Source organism: Diabrotica virgifera, chromosome 2 (assembly GCF_917563875.1).
Source record: "Diabrotica virgifera virgifera chromosome 2, PGI_DIABVI_V3a".
Classification (NCBI taxonomy): Eukaryota; Metazoa; Arthropoda; class Insecta; order Coleoptera; family Chrysomelidae; genus Diabrotica; species Diabrotica virgifera.
In genome coordinates this window covers 68,591,714-68,617,221 of record NC_065444.1, presented here as the reverse complement: position 1 = coordinate 68,617,221, position 25,508 = coordinate 68,591,714, and the positions used below count along the sequence as shown (strand labels likewise).

At 35.7% G+C, this 25,508-nt stretch overlaps 1 protein-coding gene across 2 annotated transcripts in view; it reads left to right on the top strand.

Annotated features, from left to right (window-relative positions):
* The first annotated feature begins 5,375 nt into the window (after positions 1-5,375).
* LOC126880062 (sodium channel protein Nach-like) overlaps positions 5,376-25,508 on the top strand; it is a 72,645-nt gene continuing 52,512 nt past the window's right edge. For both annotated transcript variants that reach the window (XM_050643718.1, XM_050643717.1), the window contains exon 1: positions 5,376-5,707. In XM_050643718.1, the coding sequence (XP_050499675.1) occupies positions 5,478-5,707 (230 nt within the window). In that variant the 5' untranslated portion in view covers positions 5,376-5,477. The remainder of the gene's footprint in view (positions 5,708-25,508) is intronic.

The following is a 25,508-nucleotide window of genomic DNA, read 5'->3' as shown; positions in this document are numbered from 1 at the left end:
TTCGGTCAAAATTTGCAAAAATGGGCCCAAAATAACCCCCCTATTTCGGCCCCCCTTTGAGAGGTTTTTTTCAAAAGCTTAGTTTCTCGACAAAATTCTCTTAAACTTACTCATACCGAATTTCATCGAAATCGGTCCAGTAGTTTTTGCTGGGCGGTGGCGACATACGTACGTACATACGTACATACTTTCGACATGTTTTATTTTATTTGCTTTTTAGACTCAGGGGGACTCAAAACGTCGAAAAAAAGTGAAATCTGAAAAAAATTTTTTTGCACGATCCTATAACTTTATCTATTATACTCATACTGCGTATGTAGTACGATAAAGTAAAAAGGACAAGACGACCTTAATAATTCTTTTTGCATTCGATTCGTGAATGCGCCAGGAAAATTTGTGACCCCGAGCCATGATATAATATTGAAAAACTGCATACAAAAATGCATTCTTAAAGTTCATCTCAAACAGACAATAAAAAAAATTCAGGACTCGTCAATTATCGGCGGAATTGAGTTCAATTTTGTTAGTCGGGGAGTTTTTGAGGTAGCTGAAAACGAATATGACGTCGAAAGTGATCTCCGGAGTACCTGGTGCCCAGAGTACCTACTGTTCACCTCGTCTTGTGGAGTTTTCGGCAAATTTATTAAAAAATTAGTCAAAAAGCACTACTCGGGGTTTTTGGGGTCGCTAACGACGGATATGACATCTGAAGTTATTTCCGGAGTACTACTCGGGGATTTTTGAGGTCGCTAACGACGAATATGACATCGGAAGTGTTCTACAGAATACCTGGTGCCCAGGGTACCTACTTTTTCTGGAGTTTTCGGCAAACTCATTAAAAAATTAGCCAAAAATCATTACTCGGAGGTTTTTGGGGTCTGTGACGACGAATATGATATCGGAAGTGATCTCCGGAGTACCTGGTGTCCAGGGTAGCTACTGTTTATCTCGTCACTAATGATTTTTGCCTATTTTTTAATGAATTTTACTAAAACTCCAGAAGACGAGGTAAACAGTAGGTACCATGGGCACCAGGTACTCCGGCGATCATTTCCGATGTCATATTATTCATCGTCAAAGATCCCAAAAATCCCCGAGTAATGAATTTTGACCAATTTTTTAATGAATTTGCCGAAAACTCCAGAAAACGAGGTAAACAGTAGGTACACTGGGTACCAGGTACTCCGTAGATCACTTCCGGTTTCATATTCGTCGTTAGCGACCCCAAAACCCCACGAATAGTGATTTTTGACTATTTTTTTAATGAATTTGCCAAAAACTCCACAAGACGAGGCAAACAGTAGGTACCCTGGGCACCAGGTACTCCAGAGATCACTTTCGACGTCATATTTGTTTTCGGCGACCTCAAAAACCTCCCGAGTAACAAAATTGAACTCATTTCCGCCGATAATTGACGAGTTCTGAATTTTTTATTGTCTGTTTGAGATGCACTTTAAGAATGAATTTTTTGTATGCAGTTTTTCAATATTATATCATGGCACTGGGTCACAAAGTTTCCTGGCGCATTCACGAATCGAATGTAAAAAGAGTTAATTAAGATCCGTCTTGTCCTTTTTTTTCGGAGGTAAGGCCGATTTTAGTGCTTTATTGCTTAGCCTATCGTGCGAAATATTGATACCTAGATATTTGTGGTAGCAGCGGTGCTTTATCGTGGTCTTGTCAACTAATACGATATCTTTTTGTAGGTAGATCTCCAAAGCACAAGTAGGTATTCGGTTTGTCTTTTTATTTACTTCTAGACCCCATATACCATACTCTTCAATTAATTTTCGGGCCATATAGTTTAAATCGTCACAATCTTGAGCCAGTATTACTAGATCGTCTGCAAAGTTGCGCGTTTATACCATAATGTTGGTGAGTGATATCCCCATTTTTCTACATTTTTGTTTTCATCTTTTTAAAGCACTTTTAAGATATATTTTAAAAAAGGTAGGAGACAGGCAACATTATTCTTTTAATTCTTTTGATGTTACAAATGGAAATAGAAAGAACAATCATAGATGACATCGAAAGACAACAGCTAGTATGGTACGGACACCTAAGACGAATGGATGAAAGGAGAATCCACAAAAAAGTGTTGGAATGGATCCTCACAGAAACACAAAAACAAAAGGAGGAAGACCAGCAACTACATGGATAAAAGGCATCTTCGAGACGATGTCGGAAAGAAAGGGCCTAGCCAGGTAAGATGATGAAAAGTGCCCCCAACTCGATTCGAATTCCATATAGGTCACCGTTTGGCATATATAGTGAAACTAACTTTCTGAAATTTTTAGCCCCCTAGGTGCTCATGTGACCCACCTAGAGCCTAATTAGGCTTTTTAAGTTTTTATTTTTTATCTCAGCTGCATCGAGAACTAGCGAAAAACTTTAAATAAAAAAGTTGTAAGTTTTAAAAAGTTCGGTCCGAAATTTTTTTTTTAATTTTTGGCAGGAAATTTAAATTTTAGAACGATTTTAAAATTTTAAATGAGTATAAAAAATAACTAACACATTCGTTTTCACGAAAAAAATATATAACGTGTATTTTTGCATAATATTTCACCTTGAATTTTTTTCAAATTTTTAAAATTGGTGAAACGCACCTTTAAAAATAAAAAACCGCATTTTTTCGGTTTTTTTTTCGTTTTTTGATATAATTTTTTATACATATTTTTCAAAAAAGGTAATACCGTCACTAGAATAGGTAAAAAACTGAAAAATAATTGGGGTTTGCTTAATAAAAATTTTTTGTAATCCCATCCATTTTCAATATACAGGGCGTTGAAGAAAACAAAATTTTACACATTTTTTACGATTATGCCGAAACTACTGGCAACATTGTAAAAAAATTTGGCGAGTTTTAAGAGATAGTTGTTGTGCATTTTTTGAGATGCAATTAAGAATTTTATATTTATCATTGGCGCGCATACGGGTAATAGTCTGAACTTTTTAAAGAAAAAAGGTAGTACGCCACTGATATATCTCAAATTAACAATCCTTTTTGAATTCCTCGTTTAATTTGTGGCAAAAAATCTATCTTTCTAATTTTTCATATGACGCGCCATTTTTATTCAAAAAATAAAACATCTTAACCCTTACAAAGTATTCGAACTTCTATTAGTAGTTTCTACATCTACATACGCAAACTCGTACGTCCATTATAAAAACTAATTCGAATACTTTGGAAGCGTTAAGATATTTTATTTTTTGCAGCGAAACGGCGCCTCGTATGAAAAAATGATAAGATAGTTTTCTTATCACAAATTGAATGAGGAATTTAAAAATGATTGTTAATTTGAAATATGTCAGTGGCGTACTATCTTTTTTTCTTTGAAAAGTTCAGACCATTACCCCTAAGCGCGCCAATGATGAATATCAAATCCTTAATTGTATGTCAAAATATGCACAATAACTACCTCTTAAAACTCGCCAAGTTTTATTACAATGTTGCCAGTAGTTTCGGCAAAATCGTAAAAAATGTGTAGAATTTTGTTTTCTTCAACGCCCTGTATCTTGAAAATGGATGGTGTTACAAAAAATTTTTATTAAGCAAACCCCAATTCTTTTTAAATTTTTTACCTGCTCCAGTGACGGTGTTACCTTTTTTGAAAAATATGTACAAAATTGTATCAAAAAACGAAAAAAAAAACCGAAAAAATGCGGTTTTTTTATTTCTGAAGGTGCGTTTCATCAATTTTAAAAATTTGAAAAAATTTAGGGTGAAATATTATGCAAAAATACACGGTATATATTTTTTTCGTGTCTTTCGTTTTTCGTTTTTTTCGTCTTAGTTATTTTTTTATACTCATTTAAAATTTTAAAATCGTTCTAAAATTTAAATTTCCCGCCAAAAATTAAAAAAAAAAAATTTCTCACGGAACTTTTCAAATCTTACAAATTTTTTATTTAAAGCTTTTCGCTAGTTCTCGATGCGGCTGAGATAAAAAATAAAAACATAAAAAGCCTAATTAGGCTCTAGGTGGGTCATATGACCACCTACAGGGCTAAAAATTTCAGAAATTTAGTTTCACTATATATGCTAAACGGTGACCTATATGGAATTCGAATCGAGTTGGGGGCACTTTTCATCATCTTACCCGGCTAGTCCCTTTAAGAGAGGAAGACTTCAACAATAGAAAGGAGTGGCGATTAGGAACGGAAAGGTATAGAACGCTACAAAAACGATATAATAATAAAGATGTTACAAATCCTGTTATTATTGATGTCCCGATTTTTATTTTTGTTTTGGGTTGATTGTATTTTACTTTGAAAGCTTTTATTCGTACAATTTCCTTTAATTTCCACAACGTCTTCAGTGGACAGCTATCACAGGCTTTCCGTAAGTCGACGAACAACATATGAATTTCTTAATTCGGTGCCATCTTTTTTTCTATTATCTGGGTTAAGGAGAAAATGTGGTCAATACTGGACCGACCCCTACGAAATCCTGCTTGTTCTTCTGCTTCAGGATCTAAATATTCTTTCTCGATTCGGTTATTCTAAACCTTTCCATATATTCTACTCATAGATCCGGTTACAGCTAGTCCTTGGTAATTTTCACAATTATTTTATTCCATATTGGAATTTCACTTGTTTTTATGCATTCTTTAAATCATTAAATAGTTGCCGATGATGTTCGTATACTTTTTTCTTTCCGCATTTAAACAATTCTCCTGGTATATCCCCTGGTCCAGGTGTTTTGTTCCTCTTCAGCTATTTACAGCTACATACATTTTTAATTTCTTCTATTGTTAATCTTATTGGCGAGCCTACTGTTGCAATTCGATTTTGTTTTTGGTTTACATGTTCTTGAAATTCGACTCTATTTTTTACTAATGGTATGGGAGTACAAGCAGGGATTTTTGCAGTTACTCGAGCGCGTCAGATTATCATATGGGGAGAAACCTGGTACCCTGCAGATGTACCTCTACCATATATTGGCTCTTAACACAGGGTTACTTTCAAATCTTAAATGGGACCCCCAAATTTTTATTGCAGATTTGGATTCTTTACGTAAAAATAAGCAACGTTTATTGGAGACATTTTTTCGAATTACGGACAGATGGCGCTATAATCGGAAACAACAACTACTGGAAATGAAAAATTAAATTAAAAAATGGGAAGCCCCACTAAAATGGAAAATTTTACTTAACTTTTTTTGGTTTTAGGACCTAATAATCACAACCCAATAGGTCCCCATAACGCTCGAGTGACTGCAAATTTAGCATACTTTACTCCTCTACCACAAAAGTTCTTTGAGTTTTCAAAAAAAAATGAATTTAGATGTAGATTTTTGTTTTGTATGAATTTTCCATAATTTTAGTTATAGAATATTGTGTATAAAATACGAGTAATATTCTACAGAGATGTATATTTCCTAACAAGAGCTCTACCTAAAAATATGTTAAACAAGTTAAAATAATGTTCCCTTTTCTATTTTATGGATATATTAATAGCCTATTCACTTCGTAAATATGACAAGAAAGCATAAATCAAAAATGTATAAAAAGGAGATTAAAAACAAAACCTCCTATTTGACGATGTTATCAGAATTCAATAAGTTATTTTTCGATATGAGTTCAATCCATGGCTTTCCACATATCTCGCAAGAAGGACGTCATCCTATAGAACGTGTCCTTTGGGTAGCCATCGTAGCTGTAGCTGTCTATGGAGCTGCTATTTTAAGCAGTTTGACGTTAACCAGGTAAGATTAACTAGATTTTAATTTCAAAAATGAATAACCATTTTCAATTTCGTTGAAACACGAAACTACAGCCGCATCATTATTCCAGTTCAATCAGAGAGTGCAGCAAGTACCTCTACCGGTTTCGAAACTTATTAGTCTCTCATCAGGAGGCACATATGCTGCTATCTTTGACCCATCTAGGACAAACCCCGGCGTGCAGTCACGGATTGCAACGAATGAAATGGCAGGGATGCCCTAGTGCAAATGCTTGCAAAAAACTAAGTTTTCAATCTAATAGCACATAAAACAACATCCAAAAATGCTATTCTACATCCTATTAGACTGAAAACAATGGGAACCTTCTCTGGTAACACCTCCGAGGCTTCTACAATTTGCAAGCCGCAACGGATGCTGAGACTAAGGAAGAAGAGGGAATTTTACAATTTATAATTCACGTCCCATCTGCTCAGCGCGGTTAAATTCCAACGAGAATGGTTCCCTTCGTACTCCAATCAGAGTAAACATGTAAAACAAAAATGAATAATCATTTTCAATTTCGTTGCAACACGAAACTACAGCCGCATCATTATTCCAGTTTAATCAGAGAGTGCAGCAAGCACCTCTACCGGTTTAGAAACTTATTAGTCTCTCATCAGCAGGCACATATGCTGCTCTGTCTGACCCAACTAGGACAAACCCCGCCGTGCAGTCACGGATTGCAACGAACGAAATGACAGGGATGTCCTAGCGGCAACTGCTAGCAAAAAACTAAGTTTTCATTCTAATAGCACATAACACAACATTCAAAAATGCTATTATACATCCTACCAGACTGAAAACAATGGGAACCTTATCTGGTAACACCTCCGAGGCTTCTACAATTTGCAAGCCATAACGGATGCTGTGACTAAAAAGGAAAACTTAGTTTTTTTAGATTTTTAGACATCTTTAGATTTAGGACAGGCCCTCCAATTCCATATGCCAATCATCCATTTTGGTTCAAGGGTGTGGGTTTTACGGTTCTCCCCAATTGAGGTCTGTTTTTCGAGCTCGTTCCCAAAACTCACAAAACTTTCGAGAGTTCAATTCCGACTTACGGATTCTGATAGTATTGGCCAATACCTCTCTAACGCAGGTCTAGTTTTGAAAATCGGTTAAACAATTCAAAAGTTATGGAACTCAATTTATATTTAAAAAATGGGAACATGTTTGTGGCTGTGTGGATAAGTATGTATGTAAAAAAGTTACCCTGATCGTAATTTTTTTCTGTTTCAAGAGGGGGTCAGGGCCGATTTAACGCCGGTATAGTTTGTGACACTTGACCACCCATAAGCAGCCAGCTATATGACTGGATAGGTACAACAGGGCGTGTTTTTAGGTGAATGTATCTCAGGTTCAAACACAGACAGAAAAACCGCAAATACACCAAATTGTAGCGCTTGAGTTCAGCTTTCAAACGGCGCCTAAGTGATCAGGATAGAACATACACACAGCTCAGTATAGCAGAAAGACTGAAAAATTAAACTTTGAAAATTTTGGTTTTTCGACAATTAGTCAAAATTTCCACCTGTAGTATAGTATAGTTGATCCAAAAGATGGCATAACCCCGACATCCAAAGTGAAAGTTATCCTTCAACACCAAATTGTTCTATATGGTCCACACAATGTCCAGAAAAAAGTCACACCATTTTGAGCGTCGGGTTTGGGGGGAGAGGGGGAGAAATCGGTAAATTCGTAATTTTTTAAGTTTTTCGCCAATATTTCTAAAACTATGCGGTTTAGCATGAACAACCTTCTATACAAAATTGTTCTACATTAAATTTGAAATAAAAAAGGCTACGGAGGTAGTATTGTATAACTGGTCCAAAAAAAGGCCTAACCCAAACATCCAAAGTAAAAGTTTTCCTCCAACACCAAAATGTGCTATATAGTCCACATATTGTTCAGTAAAAAGTTACACCATTTTGAGCGTCCTGTTTGGGAGGGATACGGGAGAGAAGCCGGTAAATTAGTAGTTTTTTTACGTTTTTCGTCAATATTTCTAAGACCATGCTTTAACGTAAACAATGTTATACACAAAAATGTTCTACATGAAATTTAAAACAAAAAATATTCTATACATAATTGTTATAAAAGCAACGGTTCCAGAGTTACGGAGGGTGAAAAGTCCAGGTTTTCGATACTTTTTATATTTTTTGGGCAATATTAATGATATAACTATACCAAAAACCCAGACATCCAAAGTGAAAGTTATCCTCCAACACCAAATTGTTCTATATGGTCCACATAATGTTCAGAAAAAAGTCACACCATTTTGAGCGTCGGGTTTGGGGGGGGGGGGCGAGGGGGAGAAATCGGTAAATATAAAAAGTATCGAAAACCTCCACTTTTCACCCTCCGTAACTCTGGAACCGTTGATTTTATAACAACTATGTATAGAACCTTTTTTGTTTTAAATTTTATTTAGAATATTTTTCTATAGAACATTCCTTACGCTAAAGCATAGTTTTAGAAATATTGACGAAAAACTTAAAAAAACTACTAGTTTACCGACTTCTCCCCCATCTCCCCCCAAACCGGACGCTCAAAATGGTGTAACTTTTTACTGAACAATATGTGGACCATATAGAATAATTTGGTGTTGAAGGAAAACTTTTACTTTGGATGTCTGGGTTAGGCCTTTTTTGGACCAATTATACTATAATACCTCCGTAACTTTGGAACCGTTCATTTTAGAAGGGTTATGCATAGAACCTTTTTTATTTCAAATTTAATGTAGAACAATTTTGTGTAGAGGGTTGTTCATGCTAAACCGCTTATTTTTAGAAATATTGACGAAAAACCTAAAAAACTACGAATTTGCAGATTTCTCCCCCCTCTCCTCCCCAAACCCGACACTCAAAATGGTGTGACTTTTTTCTGAACATTATGTGGACCATATAGAACAATTTGGTGTTGGAGGATAACTTTCACTTTGGATATCTGGGTTTGGGTCTAACTATACCATACTACTACGAATTGAGCCAATATTGAAAAAACTTGTTATTTTTGCGAAGAATAAAGGTTTTTATTGAAAATAAACAACTCGATAAGACAATCAATTTTGAGACTTTTCAGCTACTGGCAAGTCAATCGCCACGTATTTCGTAGCTCCGAACAAATCGTTTGATTTTGTATAATATACTAATTATTAATTCATTAGACATAAACTATCCTATTAAGTGCAATAAACTCTACAAAAAGTGCTAATTAGTTAGTGTAAAATTTGCAATCTAAAGTGCCTTTTGGAACAGTTTTTGTGAGTACATTTTATCATGGCCCTGATTCTAAATCAAATTTCGACCAAAAACAAGTCGCTTTCAATATGGCGACTGTCGAAATTATTTGACACGGAGATGAATGAATGGCCAAAAGCGAGGTTAGGTTTAGTTTAGATGTGTTTTGTTTATTTCTTGCAAGGAAAACTAAATCAAAAGGTATTATAATATAGCTGGGTTTAATTGAAATTTGCTTGTTTTGAGGAATTAGATAGAATAGTATTAAATTAGAAATATAATAATTGAGAATGTCCACAACATGAATCATCAACTCAATGAAAGATGTGAGGTAATAATCTGGGAAAATTAGTAAAAAACAAGGAAAATTAATTACCAGCTATTTTATTGCTGGACATGCTGAAATCAAATCTTAAGATTTCCTATATTAGTAATATAGCTGTGCAAAGTCCACAGAAAGTGTGCTATTTTGTTTATAAACAAATTAGCACTCCGAAATCTTTTTTTTTTATTATTGCTCTATAACTCCGAAAATTTTAACTTTAAACCAAAACACTCACATAAAAATTGACAGTAATTTAATTCTGCACATTGATAATTTATTCCAATTTCCTTCGACGGAAATTTTCTTCGGAAAATTCGGGTTTTCCAAACAAAATCTTTAATTTTCAACTAAAATTTGAGGGAAGTAATTATTTATCAATAATTAAATAATTTGGTGACAGTGACATAAATCTTTTTTGTTATGAGTGTCTTGAAGATATGAAAATTTGTATGTACAAAGAGGACCGGAATTAAAAGGTATCTAATGGTTCAAAGATTAAAATCCTGTTGTTTATAACTCTGTCGCAAATGCCGGTCAAATTTGACCGGTTATACCTGGAATCACTCCTCGCAATTCAATTTGTTTTTCTTCGAAAAGGACACAGAAGCCGTGCTCTTTTCAACAGCGTTAACTTAATTTAATTTAATCTAATATTTTCTGAGGGGTTCTATTTGTTTATAAGCCAAAAAATTGTTTCTTTATAACATTCCTGAGACCGCTCAAATGGTCCAATTTCAATCCTGTAAGGTACGTTGAATAGGTATAGTGCTTTTTTATATGAAAATCATAGTTATTCTGGTGTATCATAATCTTTCTGGTTATTATTTCGACCGAAATTTTTTAATTAACATTTTAATTATTGCTAAACTATTGGTTAGATTGTCGCCGGTCTCCTGATATACAGAGAGGGGCTAAATTATGGAATAAATTCATTTTCTCTAAAATGGACGATTTTAGAGAAAAATCCCGAAACAGGTCGATTTTTATTTTTAAATTAAATTTCTTGGCATATATTTCAAACTAGTGACGTCATCCATCCGAGCGTGATGACGTAATTATTTTTTTAAATAGGAATATGGGTTCGTGTTGTAGCTCATTTACAAAGGCGTTCAATGCTCTATTCAGTATTATAAACATTAATATCATTATTTATGCAGGGAGGCCAAAAAAAATTTTGAATTAAATTAATTGACGCAAGAAGAAGAATGCATGTAATTTATTTAACTCAAAATACATTCTATTGCTGTCAGAAAATAGAAAAAAATGTTTATTTTGCAAATAAACATTGCTTTTAGCTTAAATTAAAAGTTCAAACTGCCAATAGGTAGAAGGGAGGCTGTTTGTGATTTAATTTAAGTGAAAAGAAATGTTTATTTGTGAAATAAACCTTTTTTTCTATTTTCTGACAGCAGTACAATGTATTTTGAGTTAAATAAATTACATACATTCTTCTTTTTGCGCCAATTAATTTAATTCAAAATTTTTTTTGGCAACCCTGTATAAATACCTAATGATATTAATGTTTATATTACTGAATAGAGAATTAAACGCCCTTTCAAATGACCTACCACACGACCCCTATTCCCATTAACAAAATTATCGATTACGTCATCACGCTCAGATGGATGACGTCACTAGTATGAAATATATGCCAAAAAATTGTAATTTAAAAATAAAAATCGACCTCTTTCGGGATTTTGCTCCAAAATCGTCCGTTTTAAAGAAATGAATTTATTCCATAATTTAGCCCCTCTGTATAATCTACTATAATAAATCTTTCATGTCTTCAATTATTTAATTATTGATAAATAATTAGGTACTTCCCTAAAATTTTAATTGAAAATGGCAGATTTTTTGGGAAAACTCGGATTTTCTGAGTAAAATTATAACTTTGTGCAGAACTAAATTACGGTGAATTTTTATTTGAGTGTTTTTGGCTCAAAGGAAAAATTATAGGAGTTACAGACCACTAATTGAAAAAAAAAGAAGATTTAGGAGTGCTAATTTGTTTATAAATAAAATAACACACTTTCTGCGGACTTGTCATACCCCATATTACTAATATATGCAATCTTAAGATTCGATTTTAGCAATAAAATAGCTGGTAAATAATTTTTCCCAAAAATGGTATTTTTTCGATAATTTTCCCAGACTATCAACAAAATCCAAGAAACCGAAGCACCAACCCAAATTCTGAGCAGTCTCAACATAATAAGGTTAATATCCCCAAGAATCGCTATACTCTCCGGCTGTCATGGCGGTGTCGAAATGAAATTGCGACTGTCGAAATGAATTAGAATCAGGCCCCATTATTCGTAAACCTTATCAGCATATTCACAGTAAAAACTTTACAATGCCTACGTCACCTAATTGTGGGAATTGTTTAAAACCGATACCTGCCAACGATCGAAAACTTCAGTGCGATGGATGTAAACGACAAATTCACATGGGCTGCACAGAGGTTTCACTTGACGATCGGGTAACCAGACAGAAAGTTCGTGGTATTTGTATTCTGTGCAATTCTTGTAACACAAACGTTGCTAACATTTCTCAAATTAAGGATCTTTTATCTGATCTCAAATTAGATATTAACAGTAAAATGGATGCATTTGATAATAAACTGGCCGAATTAAATGAAAAATTAAAGCAGATTGACTCTCTTAAATCAGTAGAATTTGCGGATAATATAGCTAACGAAGCTGTTGATCGTATTACAAGAGCCAAAAATGTGTTAATCAGAGGCGTCCCCGAAGTGGGTTCTACATCTCAGGCTAAAAAAGATCATGACAATAATGTTATTACATCGGTATTGAGTTCTGTTGGGTGTCAAGAAACTCCGCTGAGTTTTTACAGGGTTGGCAAACCTAATCAACGTTTCCCTCGTATGTTAAAAGTGGTTATGTCTTCCGACTATTTTGCTAAACAAATTCTACGCAACAAATCCAAGCTTCTAGAAGATAAAGACACCGAATCCTTCTCCATAATTGACGACAAAACTCCAATTCAACAACAACGTCTGAAAGACCTTCGAAGCGAACTGGAAACTAGAAAAAACAATGGTGAACGGGACTTGACAATTAAGTACATACAAGGCATTCCTAAAATTACTACATTTCGCCATTGACCCAAACTCCTCTATGTTCAACGATTGGCTACTTCTTTATACAAACATTGCTTCACTTAATGCTAAATTTACTGAATTTGTATGTAATATTCAATTAATAACACCTCATATTATCTGTATAGCTGAAAGTTGGTTGAATAATAATATTCCTGACTCTTTAATTGCCATACCTAGTTACACTATTTATAGTAAAGACCGACAAAATCGCGTAGGAGGTGGGGTCTGTATTTATCTTTCGGAGTTAATTACTAATAACTTTTCTATTTATGCTAAAGATATTCAGACTGCCGGATTAGATATTCTTCACCTGACTATCACCAGAAATTCATTTACCATGAATCTAATTTGCTTGTATCGTCCCCCTGATACCTAACCAGGAACTGATAATCTTTTTATTGAATTACTTGAGGAAATATCACTTCTTGACAATCTTGTTATCGTAGGTGACTTTAACTTTCCCGATATCTCATGGCCAGCTATTTCGTTATCTGACGGTGTTAGCTCTCATAATTTATTTAGATTTAGACTTAATAATCAACCATCAACGGTCGACCTGGTAATTACAAACGAAGAACAATTAATTTCAACGATAGACATATCTGCTCCAATTGGAAAATCCGATCATGCAGTGATAACTTTCCACATTCAGTTTAACTTATCGAAAAGTCTTAACAAAATGTATACAAAGACTATAACAGTTACAGATTTCTTTAAAGTTAATTCCGCTTTACATCAACTTAATTGGAATAACCTTTTTCATAACTTAATCGATCCCTCGTCAATGTGGGACACAGTTCAGTGAGACACAGTGAGACACAGTTCATACAACTGAACGTCAGCTGTTTAGAAATCAATTAAAACCTTGGATCAACCTTGCCGCTACACGCTTAATTCGACATAAACGGAAGCTTTGGCAATCTTATAAACGCAAAGGTTCCCTTGATGATTTTCTTGTTCACCGTAGATTTTCCAATAGAGTAAAACAATCTTTGCTAAACCTAAGGAAAGATTTTGAAGAATCTATCATTGCAAGTGATAATAGTAAGAAAATTTTCCGGTACATTCGCACATCTTTATCATCTAAAGTCTCCATACTATTGCTTCAAAAAGCCGACGGGTCTTTATGTTCTTCGAATAAAGAATCCTCTGATGCTTTATCGCTGTTTTTCACTCAGGTTTTTACAGATGAACCTAATGATCCCGTTCCTCAAATAATGTGTCCACGTTTGCATGCAACTCTTAATGACATCTCTTTCACACCGGAGGTAATTAAACAACATTTACGGAAACTACGCAACAATTCATCGCCTGGTTTGGACGGACTAACCTCCTTTTTCCTAAAACAATGCGCAGATTCTGTAGCAATCCCTCTATCCCTTATGATGAATACTTCCTTTAATCAGGGTTATCTCCCTTCATCGTGGAAATTGGCTTCGGTTACTCCTATTTTTAAGAAAGGCAATAAACTTGATTGCAATAATTATCGCCCAATCAGCCTAGTACCTATTGTCAGCAAGATCATGGAAGCCATTATTTCTGAAGCTATGTCTGAGTTTCTCCTTCACGAAAATGTGATTCCTCACCAACAACATGGTTTTATTAAAGGTCGTTCAGCAATCACGAATTTACTCCATTGTGGTAACGGTTGGTCGTCATCTTTAAACGATCGGCATCCTGTTGACGTAGTCTACTTAGACTTCTCCAAAGCTTTCGACCGTGTTCCCAAGCGTCGACTACTAGCTAAATTGGATCACTTTGGTATCCGCGGAAAGTTAAACCTTTGGATTCAGAATTTCCTATCTGATAGGTATTTCCGAGTTCGTGTTGGGGAAGCATATTCATCAGATAAACCTGTCAAGAGCGGAGTTTCACAAGGATCGGTACTTGGACCACTTCTCTTCTGTGTCTATACAAGCGATCTTCCACTCATTATATCTAGTAAGGTTTCCATTTACGCTGATGATACCAAGTTGTACGTTAATCCTATTGTTAACCAACATGTTCTTCAACATGATCTCGATACAATATTGAAGTGGTCCTTGGAATGGTTACTTCCTCTTAACATTGAGAAATGCGTTGTACTACACATTGGCAAGAACAACCCGTCACTACCGTACTTTATAAATGGACATCCCTTAAGCTCGGTAACCTCCCACAACGACCTCGGAGTGATAATTAACAGTGACTTAAATTGGTCGGAGCATATTGTGTCGGTGTGTAAACGTGCAAACTCGAAACTATTTCTGATACGTAAGTGTTTTACACGTATTTCTTTAAATTCCATGTGCAGACTTTATTCAATATACGTCAGACCTACTCTTGAGTTTGCAGGACCGGTTTGGAATCCAGATCTCGCTCGTGACAAGGTATTAATCGAAAATGTGCAGCGTAAAGCTACAAGACTCGCATTCGGCCGCGTAAGACCTTGTTATGAAGATAGACTCACCATGGCTCATCTAACGACTTTCGAGCGTCGACGTCTTCGAGGTGATCTAATTTTGTGCTTCCGAATTCTGAAATACAACTTTGGAAACCTAAATACCATGTTTACCATAAACCGAGATGATAGATTAAGAGGCCACCAATACAAATTAAAGAAGGAGCAGGCAATAGCACGGTCCAGAGTAAACTTCTTGCCTAACAGGATATTTAATATTTGGAATAATTTAGATCAAGACACCATATCAGCAACTACAGTGAATACGTTTAAAAACAGACTGGATACGACTATATTTCATACATAAAAATTGCACGATGTTAAATTTTCTATGGATATTTTACTAATATCTCTTATTTTATGTAACTGTCAGTAGTTATTTTACATTGTTATTTTTCTTTGTTTTTGGGCATAATAGGAGCTCGCTCCTCTGCCCTTACTTGTTATGTAATAATAATAATAATAATAATAATAATAACTCCTGTGGGAGTTTTTGTCCTGTGGGAGTTTTTGTCAGTTCTTCTATCAGGCGCGGCCCCCTGCGAATGGGGGATGCTTTCTGGGTATTCGTAGCGCCAGTACCCAGAGAGTAGCAGGGATACTTGCCGTGGAACAAAAACTGACACCTGGCAGTAGGTATAAAATGCACACCCATGAGAATGGAGAATAATAATTTATGTTTAGGATCGCTGCCTGGGGATCGCCAGGGCACGTCTGGAGCCGGCGCTGGACGTGACAGCATGCGGGACGTCGGTGGCAGGGTGTTGAGGAGGCGGGCCCCTGTCATACAATCAGCTACAGCCCAACCACAACCACAACCACAAGCGAGCCAAACAACAACAAGAGCTCCACCCGCCGAAGGTGCTGCGCTGGATCATCAGCCGGCGCTCACTCAAGCGGGACGGCCGAGGCAGCGCATGAAATGGACTGTGTCCATTAATGAAAACATTTTGCGCTTCTACTACAAGGTGACAAACCTCGGTCAAGAAACAATCGGCTACCGACAACAGCTGTATGCCGAATTTTGCAGGACGTACCCAGATATTCAAGTATCGGAGCAACGAGTATCAGACCAATACCGGGTAATTATAAGAAACAACCTTATCCCAGAGACTAGACGCAATATCATCAGAAGCGAAGTCGAACGGGAGATTCATAACGATGTTGTAATTGAAGATCAAGTCCCCAATGAAGTTCATGAGCAGATTCCTGAGCTTGCCATACAAGAAACTCAACCTGACAATACAGAGCAGGAAAACAACGAGCTACATGATAACCTAGTAAGCGAAATGGCACGTGCTGTACATGAGTTTAATGGAACAAACCCACTTAGCAGACCACCGCTACCACGAATAAACTCTTGTAAGAAACTAGGGGCGCTGTTACAAATTGTGAACACTGAAGTCCTACCCAATTATGTCGTAGAAGCCCACACATTAGAATATTTGCACATGCTAATCTACTGTGCAGCAACAGCAATTGCTAATGTAATGGGCGTTAAGATCAGAACACGACGGGGTACTAACAACGGAAGGACTGGTAACAGAATTGCACCCTGGGAAAAAAGACTGCTCGGAAAGATTGAATTGCTACGTAGGGATATTGGTCAAGTCACAGAATATATACGAGGTGTAAGAAGTACAAGAGTCATCAGGAGAGCTGAAGAAATAATACGGAATACTGCAAGACACTCAAGATACGATCCAGAAAACAACACAGCCCAACAGTGCCTGGATACATTAAAACAAAGACTCTCAGTTTATTCAGGACGACTAAGAAGGTACAAAGTGAGTAACAACCGAAAATCCGACAATGCCCTTTTTGAGACTGCTGAGAAGGCGTTCTATCGGAAACTCAATTCCACCGTAGAAATTCTCGATAAGTCTTACCCAAGCCAAGAAGAAATTCATGAGTTTTGGGGAAATCAACTTTCCACACCAGCTGCTCTTAACAACAATGCTGGATGGATAGAAGATACGGCACAGAACTGCCAACACTTCACTACTACTCTCTACGAACCCTTCACCACTGAAGAAGTCTCAAATATCATCAAAGAGCTTCATAACTGGAAATCTCCTGGACCAGACGGAGTTCAAAACTTTTGGCTCAAGAAGTTCTCGAGTGCTCATGAATGCTTATCAACACTAATTAATCATGTTATTTCTAATCCGCAGGATATTCCATCATTCCTAACTCAGGGAACCACTTATTTAATACCAAAGGATCAAAATAACACCCAAGATCCAGCAAAATACCGCCCAATTACTTGCCTTCCAACTTTGTATAAATTGGTCACATCCTGTGTAGCCCGGCGTATCTACCAACACTGTGCTCTGAACAATATCATAGAGCCTCAACAGAAAGGATGCGCTAAGGGTTCCATGGGTTGCAAAGAACAACTTATCATCGACTCAGTCATTTCTAATCAAGCATATTCCAAAAAGAGGAATCTATTTACTGCTTTTATTGATTACAAGAAGGCCTTTGATTCAGTGCCGCATGAATGGCTTATAGATATTTTGAGAATATATAAAGTCGATGATAATATAGTGACCTTTTTACAACATATAATGACAGAGTGGAAAACTAGAATTCACCTTCAAATACCTGGTGAAAGTAACATCGAAACTGAAAATATCGTAATCAGCCGGGGCCTGTTTCAAGGAGATTCGTTGAGTCCTCTGTGGTTCTGTCTAGCTATGAACCCACTATCTCAGCTATTGAACTCCTCAGATGCAGGTTTTAGCATCAAAAATAACAACAATGTGGTGGCGAAGCTTAATCATTTATTGTACATGGATGATTTGAAATTAATGGCTTCCACTCGAAACCAACTCGACGAGATGCTAAAAACTGTAGAAACTTTTTCTAATGATATTAATATGCACTTCGGACTAGATAAGTGTCGTATTTTAAATATAATCAGAGGAAAAGTACAGCCCGGAGGATTCGATATGCAAAATGGCCAGAACATCGAGGCCATGGGTGAAAACGATATGTATAAATATCTTGGAGTAAAGCAAGCGAGGAAAATTGACCATAAACAAATGAAAACAGAGATAACTACTGAGTTTATACGAAGGGTAAAACAGCTGCTTCGCTCACACCTTAACAGTAGAAATTTGTTTAAGGCACTAAACACCTACGCATGTTCCGCGCTTAGCTACTCATTTGGTATTATTAAGTGGACAAAAACAGATATAGAGGCTCTTCAGCGAAAAGTACGAACACACCTCACAAAGGCACAAAAACACCATCCTAAAAGTGCAGTAGAAAGAACAACATTACCACGGAATCTAGGAGGAAGAGGACTTATGGATATAGGTGAGCAATTAGATAAACAAATTGCTAATTTAAGAACTTATTTTCAGATGCAGGCTGAGACATCTACTCTACATCGCGCTATCTGCGCAGTAGATGACACAACACCGATCAAACTGAGGGAACCAGAAATGCGCATAAACCACCTTACTAAGGACGAAAAAGTGCGCGCCTGGATGGGTAAACCTCTGCACGGGCGACATCCCAATGAGGTCAGCCAAGATTATGTCGACAATATAGCGTCGAACTACTGGTTGACATCAGGAAAGATGTTCCCTGAGACGGAGGGTTCATTACTGGCCATTCAGGATCAGGTTATACCAACCAGAAATTACCTGAAATATATCATCAAAGACCCTCAGATTCAAAACGACAGATGCCGATATGGATGTCAAGCCCAAGAAACCATCCAACATCTTACAGGGGGCTGCCAGGCATTTGCTGCAACTGAATACAAGGAACGGCATGACGCAGTGGGAAAAATCCTTCATCAAGAGATAGCTATCAAGCTGGGACTTCTCCAAACAGACCATCTCCCGTATTATCAATACGTCCCTGAGAGTATGCTTGAGGATGGCAACTACAAGCTATACTGGGACCGCACTGTGCTCACAGACCAAACAGTGGCACATAATAGACCAGATCTCGTACTAGTTAATAAATTAACAAGACAAACAACACTAATTGATGTGGCGATACCTAACAACAATAATCTACGTAGTAAATTTACTGAAAAGATCGCCAAGTACAGAGATCTAGAAATTCAAATACGAAGGCAATGGAGAATGCAAAGTACCCAGACGATACCGATTATTGTGTCTACTACTGGAGTCATTCCGAAGACCCTCCTCGAAAGCATAAAAAAGCTGGGTCTGAATGAACATCTTTATAAGACCATGCAGAAAGCTGTACTACTCGCGACGGCCAGATGCGTACGAACATTTCTGGGAGATACACCTGCATTCCAAGTCACCTAGGGCTCGATAACACGGAAAGAGTCCCACCAGAGCTCAATCCTTTTGATACCGTAGGTATCTGGGATGAGTCAATTTTCCCCTTAGAGGGAGTGTGAGCCGTATGGCTAAATCTGGATAATAATAATAATCAGATAGGAGATAATAATCAGACAATGGAGAATGCAAAGTACCCAGACGATACCGAATATTATGTCTACTACTGGAGTCATTCCGAAGACCCTCCTCGAAAGCATAAAAAAGTTGGGTCTTAATGAACATCTTTATAAGACCATGCAGAAAGCAGTACTACTCGCAACGGCCAGATGTGTACGAAAATTTCTGGGAGATACACCTGCATACCAAGTCACCTAGGGCTCGAAAACACGGAAAGAGTCCCACCAGAGCTCAATCCTTTTGATACCGTAGGTATCTGGGATGAGTCAATTTTCCCCTTAGAGGGAGTGTGAGCCGTATGGCTAAATCTGGATAATCAGATAGTACAACTCAGTACGGTATAAGTTATTTGCTTGAGTTGCAAATTGAACGACAATAAATAAACTAACTTTTGCGTCCAAAAACGAAAATATGCCTCATGCGGGGTTATAGAACTTACAACGAGGAAATATTATTGGTCTTGTGGAGAAAGTAATGTTCTCAGAGGGACATAGCTGTAGAGCTAGGCGTAATACAGGGCGTTCTGTCCAAAACCTATGATAGGTAACAGGAACTAGGAAAGCTCAAAAATAAAGCAAGGAAAAGTCACCAAAAGTAATAACGGCTCTCCACGATCGTTTAATTTTCCAATCAGCTGAAAGACACCCAACCATTTCTCACCTGAAGCTCCAAAGGCAGCTTTTGGAAGCTACAGGTGTAACTGTTTCAGTTGAAACGATAAGAAGAAGAGTTCGTACCAAGAAGTATACAGAAGGAGACAGTTATGGGTTCCCGAGTTATCCAGGCAGCACAAGATTGATCGCCTAAATTTGTGTCTTCACCACCAAAACTGGAACATTGGGAATTGACAAAATGTACTATTTTCAAAAAAAGTCAGGATTTGTGTAAAATCAGATGACCCACGAAATCGTGTACTTAAGGTCGAGGAAGACAAGCAAGAACGAAAACTGTCAGATCTGTTCACAAATATGCAAGGGGAAATGTAATGTTCTGGAGAGGAATTGTGATCCGTAAAAAAACTCCTTTAATTTTTATCCAATCAACTTTAGCTGCTCACAGGTATGTTGATAATCTGTAGTCAGGCTCTGGAGAGGCGCAACAGGAGAAAATTTAATTTTATTGCATGATAATGGACCTCTACATACAATAAGAGTGACTACAGACATCATTGAAGCAGAAGGTATCCCTTGTTTGGAGTGGCCTGCTTGCCCACCCGAGCTTAATCCTATAAAGTATTTGTGGGATATGCTTAAAAGAAAAATTAGTGCTCGGGGGGATAATCCACAAAACACCGCACGACTAGTACAAGCTGCTCTTAAAGGAAGGAGCAACCTACCACAAAAAAATGTTGATAATTTGATTAGGAGCGTGCCCACGCAAACTGAAGCTTGCATAAGGACTAGAGGTTATAACACTGACTACCACAAAATATATATATAGATATATATATATATATATATATATATATATATATATATATATATATATATATATATATATATATATATATATATATATATATATATATATATATATATATATATATATATATATTGTTAAGATATGTAAAATTTGAATTAATATGGTTTCGATCTTAATATTTTAGAAAAGTTAAAACATATAATAAAAATATACCAAAATTCATTTCGAAGAAATGAAAGTCAATTATCTTTGGATGGCCGTAGGTAAACAAAATTTAAATAGGGATTAAGTATTTTCTTTGTACAGTTAGTATGATAAGAAAGTGGTTATGTGTTTGGACAATGAGACCGGGTTTCCCAAATGGACTTTTGCGGCGAGGGAATAATTGTATTTAGAAATTTAAATGAATGTAATCTTTGTTTAGATATTAAGAAAGGAAAAAAAAAACCGATTGGCATGTAATTAGTTTTAGGAAATTTCTAATGGTAGGGAAAATTGGTGTTTGTTATCTGAAAGGTAGATGGGGATAAAATTGAGGAACTCGGATTGGTGAAGAAGGAAAAAGGAGGGGCTAGGTATGAAGAATGGGAGTTTAGCGAAATGTTAGAGGGTGGAAGAAGAGTCAGTTGTTAAATGATCGTTAAGTCGACTAGTGGTGATCTCTAAGAGTCTCCTGAAGTAGTAAGGCAGATAAGTGAATAGTTGTGAGTTTGTTGAAATAAGTGTTCTGACGGAAGCTCATCACGTAAAGCATTGTAAGTTATATTGTTCTACTTATATTCCAAGAGTCACCGTTGCATGCCGGAACGAGAAATAGATTCAGTTTATCGAGAGGAGAAAAGGCTAGCATTGTTTTTTGAAAGATACGTGCATCTGTAGGGGGTCATTAATGACAATAGGCTTGCAATAATTTGTTGCGAGATTGCTGACTACATAGGGGGCTGCTAAGAGTAAATTGTAGGCGACCAGAGACAAGAATTTGGACAACTCATCATCCGAGAGACAGTTTTATTTTTTTTGTAGAATTATTCATAACGCAAATTTCAATAAGTACTTTAGATAGTGGTAGGGTTATTTCAATAATCAGAATAGGAGATATTATTTTTAGAGGATATTTTGAGGGTGAATTTATTTCAATAGATGCTTTTGTACCATATATGTGTTTTATTCCGTTAATCTTTGACCTTATTTATCATATGTAAAGCAAAGGAGATATTGAAGCACGAGAATATAAAACCCTGAGATTAGAGCATTAAATAGTGTGATTAAATCATAAGTGCATCATTAAAATTAAATTTAATTAATTAGTTAATTATCTAATCAAGTGCTTTGAGCACACCGATCTTTGAATATCACATTAACATATATATATATATATATATATATATATATATATATATATATATATATATATATATATATATATATATATATATATATATATATATATATTGTATTTGCGTCCCTCGTGGCTTCTGTATAGTTTTGACTCTTCGTGACTTCCGATCAATATACAGCGTGTATATTAACAAGAATAATTTCATACAGTTAGCGCTCGCTTTGGCATCCGTTATACTGGCAACAACGTACTTATAATATCAAGTAAAATATTTAACCTTGGTCGTGTTTAAGTGCAAATTTAGTTGTAGAACCCAGACAAATTCTATTTATAACTTTTGCCAATTAGGTGGTTTTGCTCGGATATACGATAAGGATTTGCTGTAAATTGTTTGTTTTCGTTTTTTTATACTCTTAAATCAGGTTAGAAAAACTTATTTCTTGGGTGTAGTTATGAATGATGTATTTTCTAAACTTTTAGATTTTCTATTTTATTTCGATGGAAGAAGATTATGGATTTCGGAAGATTTCGATGGAATAAGTTATATTGTAATATACTTAACAATACCACTATATACCCTTGACAAATTTTTATTTTTTAAAGTTAATAATTGTTTGATGAGCCTTTCGATAAGTTAGGTTAGGTATATTATTAAATTTTATTTTGATAATAATCGGTACTGTTTCTCTCTCTCTCTCTCTCTCTCTCTCTCTCTCTATCTCTCTCTCTCTCTCTCTCTCTCTCTCTCTCTCTCTCTCTCTCTCTCTTCCTGTAATCCCTTCCCAGCGCATCCTTATCTGTTTTATTCTTTCGAAATTTGCTATACAAGTATTTTCCATTGCTCTCTGTTTCTCGCTCTCTGTTTGACTTCTCTCCATCTCAGGCCAATTCTTTCATGATCTCTTATTACAGTTCTTCTCCAGCTATTATCAGGTCTTCCTCTTCTTCTTCTTTCGTCTGGTTGGTATTCGAGTGCTTGTTTGGTTATATTATTTCGATCCTTCCTCAGAGTCCGTGTAATTCATTTCCATTTCCTATTTTTAATCGTGACTGTTATTTTCTCTTGTTTTGTTCTTCTCCGTAGATCTATGTTTTTTATTTTATCTGGCCAGTATATTTTTAGGATTTTCCTCAACAATTTATTTATAAAGGTTTTTAATTTTTTGCTAGTTGTTTCTTCCTGTCTCTTCCTGTAAATATTTTGATTTTGGTTAATTCTGATATATCGCGTGTGTTCAAGATTCTCCTTAATGCATTATGAATATATAATGAGTGCATATTGTGCCTTTACTATCCTTTTTTCTACATCTGATCTACTAGCGCCTTTTTTTCCATGGTTGATCCCAGATAATATGTAAAGTTATCTACCTCCTGTATTTGTCTTCCTTGTATTTTAATTTTAGTTTATTGGTTGCTGTTTTTTAAGTTTTGCTTTGTTTTGTCTTTATCTTTAGGCCCATTACCCTGGAGTATTTTGCAAGCTTCTTTTGCTTATGGCTGCTATGTTCGGTTAGGGGAAAAATGTCATCTGGGAACTACAAATCCTCCAACTAGTCATGCAATTTCAATCTAATACCTGTTTTATTATTGCTTACTTTCTGCATGATCCAGTCCGTTATTATTAGAAATAATGTCGGGGATAGCACACATCCTTGCTTAACTCCGCATCTACTACCATTTTTCCCGCATGTTCTATCTGGCTGTATATTTCTTGTCAAATAGTCTGATTAAGTTGATGTATTTTATCGGTAGTCCATATAGTTTTAGAATCTTCCACATTTGTTCTCTGTTTATACTATCGAATGCCTTTTCAAAGTCAAAGTCAAAGTAAACATTATGTTTATATTTTTTTGCATTCACTAGCTTGTTCCAAGATAATTATAGAGTACAGGAGATACAGCGGTACAGGTACAAGATACAGAGGTGCTGATAGAGTACAAATGTGGTCGATAGTGGAGCGTTTTGCGCGAAAGCCTTCTTGGTTGCTTCTTAGTCTTAGTTTCTTGTCTATTTCTGGCTTCAGTCTATTCAATATGATATTTGACATTATTTTGAATGTGGCACTTAGCAGTGTTATTGCTCGCCAATTCTCGCATTTATTTAAATCGCCCTTTTTTGGTGTCTTAATGGTTACACCCTCGTTCCATTTCTGTGGGAGCTCCTGGTCGGCCCATATCTTGAGTTTGTGTAACATTTCTACTAATTTGTTTGCGCCCGCCTTTATTAAATTTATCGGTAGGCTGCCGCTTTCAGCGGCTTTGCCATTTTTTTAGTTGATTCAGTGTGTTTTGTATTTCTTCTTTCGTAATTTCAATTGTTCTAATGTTTATTTTCTGTATTACGTTATCTTCGTCTATATCTGGTGTTTGGAGTATATTTCCTCGCAGTGTTGTTTTCATCTTTGTATTATTTTATGTTCTGATTTAATTATATTTCCTTGTTTATCTTTGATTTCTTTATTACTGTTTAGTGTTTTCCCTGTCAAATTTCGGATGATATTGTACTTTATCTTCAGGTCGTTTTCTTGCGCAGCTTTTTCTGAAATTTTTACCATATCATATACATAGTATCTTTTGTCTTTCCTGGCTTGCTTTTTAACCGCTATATTTTTTCTTTGTATTTCCTTTCTACTGCTTTTTCCTTCTTCGGTTGCTTCTTTTTGTAACATTTTTTTTTAAGTTTCTTTCTTTCTTCTCTTAGTTGCAATAGTCCAGAAAAATAAGGTTTTTGTCGGGACACTTGACCAGCCAGGTTGCAAATGGGTTTTTTGGAGTTATACCTATTACATTATAAATACAACAATGCCCGTCACAGTTCGGACGAGAATTTTAGTAATTAACAAATAAGGGTCAAATATGACAGTTTTTCGTTTAAATCGCTACAGGTAAAAATAAGGTAATTAAATATCTTATTTAGATTATTCACCTTTTAGTAGATAAGCAAAGGTTTAAAATTTTTTAAATTTTGATCCGATTATTTGTTACTTCGGAAATTGCAAAATAAAACTAAATTTCGAAAATAAAAAAATTGTTATAACTTATAAAAAAATTGTTATAAAAATGAAATTAAGACTTTGATATTGCATGAAATGTTGAGTCAAACAGTCCATAATGCACAATAAATTTGAAGACGATTTGTCAATTAGTTTAAATTTTATTCGATTTGTTTATCACAAAGAGCTTTTTTTGCAATGTTATTGTTCAGAAAATTATAATAATACAGCAATTCTGTGGAAACCACAGGAAAGAAGAATACTTATATTTTTAACTTATATAAAAAATCAATAAGAAGTCATTTTTAGCATTCTGAAAACATTTTACGAAAGTAGAATCATTTTTGGCTTCTAAACAATTTTAATAACCATATTAACATATTGACTAAATCTGCGTTGGGATTTGAAAAGCTGATATTTTTACACGAATTTCCAAAAAAAAAACTTTTCGCCT